This window comes from Suricata suricatta, chromosome 2 (assembly GCF_006229205.1).
Source record: "Suricata suricatta isolate VVHF042 chromosome 2, meerkat_22Aug2017_6uvM2_HiC, whole genome shotgun sequence".
Taxonomy (NCBI): Eukaryota; Metazoa; Chordata; class Mammalia; order Carnivora; family Herpestidae; genus Suricata; species Suricata suricatta.
Window position 1 is genome coordinate 107,576,069 of NC_043701.1, and position 3,278 is coordinate 107,579,346.

General features: G+C 56.8%; 1 protein-coding gene across 2 annotated transcripts in view; it reads left to right on the forward strand.

Moving 5' to 3' along the window:
* The window catches only part of SLC35F3 (solute carrier family 35 member F3), a 388,602-nt gene that overhangs the window by 268,122 nt on the left and 117,202 nt on the right, over nucleotides 1-3,278 (forward strand). Inside the window, exon 1 of one of the 2 annotated variants that reach the window (XM_029931377.1) lies at nucleotides 7-162. The exons of the other annotated variant lie outside the window; for it this stretch is intronic. Coding sequence (XP_029787237.1) covers nucleotides 87-162 — 76 coding nt within the window. The 5' untranslated portion in view covers nucleotides 7-86. Of the gene's footprint in view, nucleotides 1-6; nucleotides 163-3,278 lie in introns of those variants that run through there. 2 annotated transcript variants of the gene reach the window in all.

The following is a 3,278-nucleotide window of genomic DNA, read 5'->3' on the forward strand; positions in this document are numbered from 1 at the left end:
CCGGGACCGGACCCGAGAGGCGCGCCCCGGCCGGCCCCAGGATGTAGGCGATCGGCGGAGGCGCTCCTGCAGGCGGACGGCTCATCATGAAGAAGCACTCGGCCCGGGTGGCCCCGCTCAGCGCCTGCAACAGTCCGGTCCTTACCCTCACCAAAGTGGAAGGTAACGGCTCCCTCCGGGGGCGACCGGGGGCCCGGCGAGGGGATCGCTGTACCCCTGCGGGGGGCCGCCACCCTGCTGGGGCCGCCTGGCCGCGGGTGCTCATCGCCCGCAGTGCAGCGCCCCTTGCCTGATGCCTTCGGGGGTGGGGTGGGGGGGTGGCAGCTGGGTAGGTAGCGCCCGGCTACTGGGGGGTTTGCGGGGCTGCCCCCTTCTGCTGGCGCCTCCCTGCGTGGCCCCCAGCACATCTGGCGAGGGAGCGCAGCGGTGGCCAGAGCTCCTGCCTATCCTGTCCTGAGGCACCTGCCGGCTGGGGCCCAGGAGGAAGGGGTCTTGCAGACGCTAAGCAGTGCTCCCCTCACACACACACACACACACACACACACCCACACTGCACACAGAGCACACACATAGTTGAATCCCCTGGTTTTGGAGCATCCCCCCACCCCCACCCCCTCAGCTCAGCGGGTGAGGAAGGAGATAGGCATCTGCGGCAGCCCAGATCAGCTCTCCTGCCCCCAGAGCCTCCCAGCCCCCCAGCAGTGTGAGTGCTCAGCTCCTCCAGACTGGGTGGCGGGCAGGCGGGTGAGAGAGAAGCCCGCACCAGCCTGTAAACAGGTCCTTGCCCCAACTTGGGGGAAAGACACAGGCACTCACACACAGCTGTTATCCTGCTGGAGTCAAGGGGACCTTGCTTTCTGATGGGGCGGGGGTGCAGAGAGAGACTAGTCTCAGTCCTTAACTGCTTCCAACCGGAGGTGGAAGAACTGAGTCTTCCTACCCAGGCCAAGTTGGCAGGTGAGGGCTGGGAGGAAGCCGAGGGCCAGTGGGGGGAGGAAGGCAGACCCTTCTGGGTTCCAGGCCTTTACTTCTCCCGAGCTAACAGAGCCCAGTGCAACCAGTGTGTAAGACAGAGCCCAGCTTCTGCTTTGCCCCGGGGACAGCAGCCTGGGGCCATGTGTCCAAGGACCTGTATCCCCTCATGGGTTCTTGCTTGTTACAGTGAGAACCGGTAAGAATAAGATGGACACTTCACAGGGTGGTTGTGTGCTCCACATGTAGCCCATCCACCGAGGTCCACCAAGAGCCTCCCTGGTACTGTTTCTCCCGCCTACAGCTAAGGACTGTGAGACCCTGAAAGGTGAATTGACTTGTCCAAGACCCGTGGCTAATGGGTGGTGAGACAGGAATGGAATCCTGGGCCCTCTGATCCCAAACCCAAACCTGTGCTTTTCAGGACACGATTCTTCTCGAACCAGCAACTCCTTACCTTTTTCATCATCTTCCGTCTGAAGGAGGTTGATGTTTTCTGCCCCCTTCATGTAACTGTCTCTGCCCCTCGCCCATCCCGATCTTAGGAGCAACTTGGTTTCTGTCATCTGCACCTGAATTTAGCGCATGTGCCAACTTTGCCAAGGGATTCTGCATTTTTTCCAGGCCTTCGCAGGGACACTGCCCAGGTGCACGTGCAAGATGAGGAGGGGAAGGATTTGGAGGATATGTATGTCCCATAGGGAAGCCAGAAGGGTCTGCCCACTCCTGGGGTCCTCATGGGGAGTCCCCCCACTTACACCTTTTAAGGACAGCAGACTGGTACTGCATTCCAACAACAGAGTGTCCCCCGCCTTTGCCCCTGGCAATCCCCCGCCATCGTCCAGGGCCGATCTCAGCTGCCCTCAGAGTCAGGCTGAACATGGATGGCGAGGCCACCCAGGCTGGGTGCTGTGACCCCGCAGGTGCTGCAGGACACAGCGAGGGACATGCCAGGCCCAGGTTCACTTTCAGGGAATAAAAATGGGGATAACCTTCCCCAGTTCCCTTCAGTTTAACCATCAGGGGAGCGTCGAGCCTCCTGTCCACACTGACAACCTTAGCAAGCATGGATTCGGGTTTTTCAGCAACGTGCACCTGCACAGGTATGTGGGTAGTGGAAAGTGTGTGTAACTGAGGATCGGAGAGATCAGGGATCAAGACTGTGCTCTCCCCCCCCCCCACTTGTGTAAATCATGAGCGCTGAGACTCAGTTTCCTTGTTTTGAGCCCTGGTAAAGCAGAAGTACCAACCCACCTCAGCTGGCTTTTGGGAACAGAGTGAAGCAGGATGGGCGGTAATACATAGCGCGTATGTGGCACACAGTAGATACCTAATAAATGTCTGGCACTCCTCCAGTCACAGACTGTCTTGCGCCTTCAGCAAACCTTCTTGTCCTCAAAGAGTGTGTGCGTGGCGACGGTATCTAGAAGCATCCGCGGAGTACCAGGGATCCTAGAAAGCCCCCAGTTCCCTTGTGCAGAGGATACTTATGTGTACCTCAGCAAAAGTCTGCAGGCCAGGGCCTGCTAAAACCTGCCGTCGGTATCCCTGGGCATCTGTGTAGCACTTTCTCTCTGCCTGGTTGTTTTTTTTGTTTTTTTTTTTTTTTTTTAGCTTGGTGTTTTTGTTCAGTTTGGCACTTGGTCTATTTTTTGAAACCATTTGCATCTCGTGTGCTTGCTTTGGAAGTGCTGAATCATTTTGTTTTGCCTTAGATGCACAGGGCAGGGTGGTCCCCATACTGTCGCTGTTCTGTGTGGATGGCAGACGGGTTATAGTGACGGAGTGCAGCCAGCAAGAATATTTATTGGGTTGTGGAGTGTGTCTTCTATGGGGAGGCAAGAAGGCATCAGCATGTGGTACAAAGAGAACCAAAATAGAAAACGCAATGCTGGGCCGAACTGGAGCACAGAAAAATGGACGGGCGGACTTCATTTACTCAACACATACCTCATCCAACCCTACTGCGCGTCCTTTGTCTAGTTAGCGAGGTCCTAGAAATGCAAAAATGAACACTAGCTTCGCTTCCATAAGGAAGTTTTCAGTCCAGTGCAAAAGAGACGTGCAGATAGATATGTTATCTAGGGTAAGATAGTAAGTTCTGGTACAGAGCTAAGAACAAAGTGTCACAGGAATACTGATAATTGAGGAAACTAAGGAGGGCCTTGAGGAGAAGACCTTCCTGTCCGAGGAGGAGGCCTGTCTGAGGGGGAGGCCTGTGAGGGGGAGGCCAGTCTGAGGGGGAGGCCTGTCTGAGGGGGAGGCCTGTCCGAGGAGGAGGCCTGTCTGAGGGGGAGGCCTCTCTG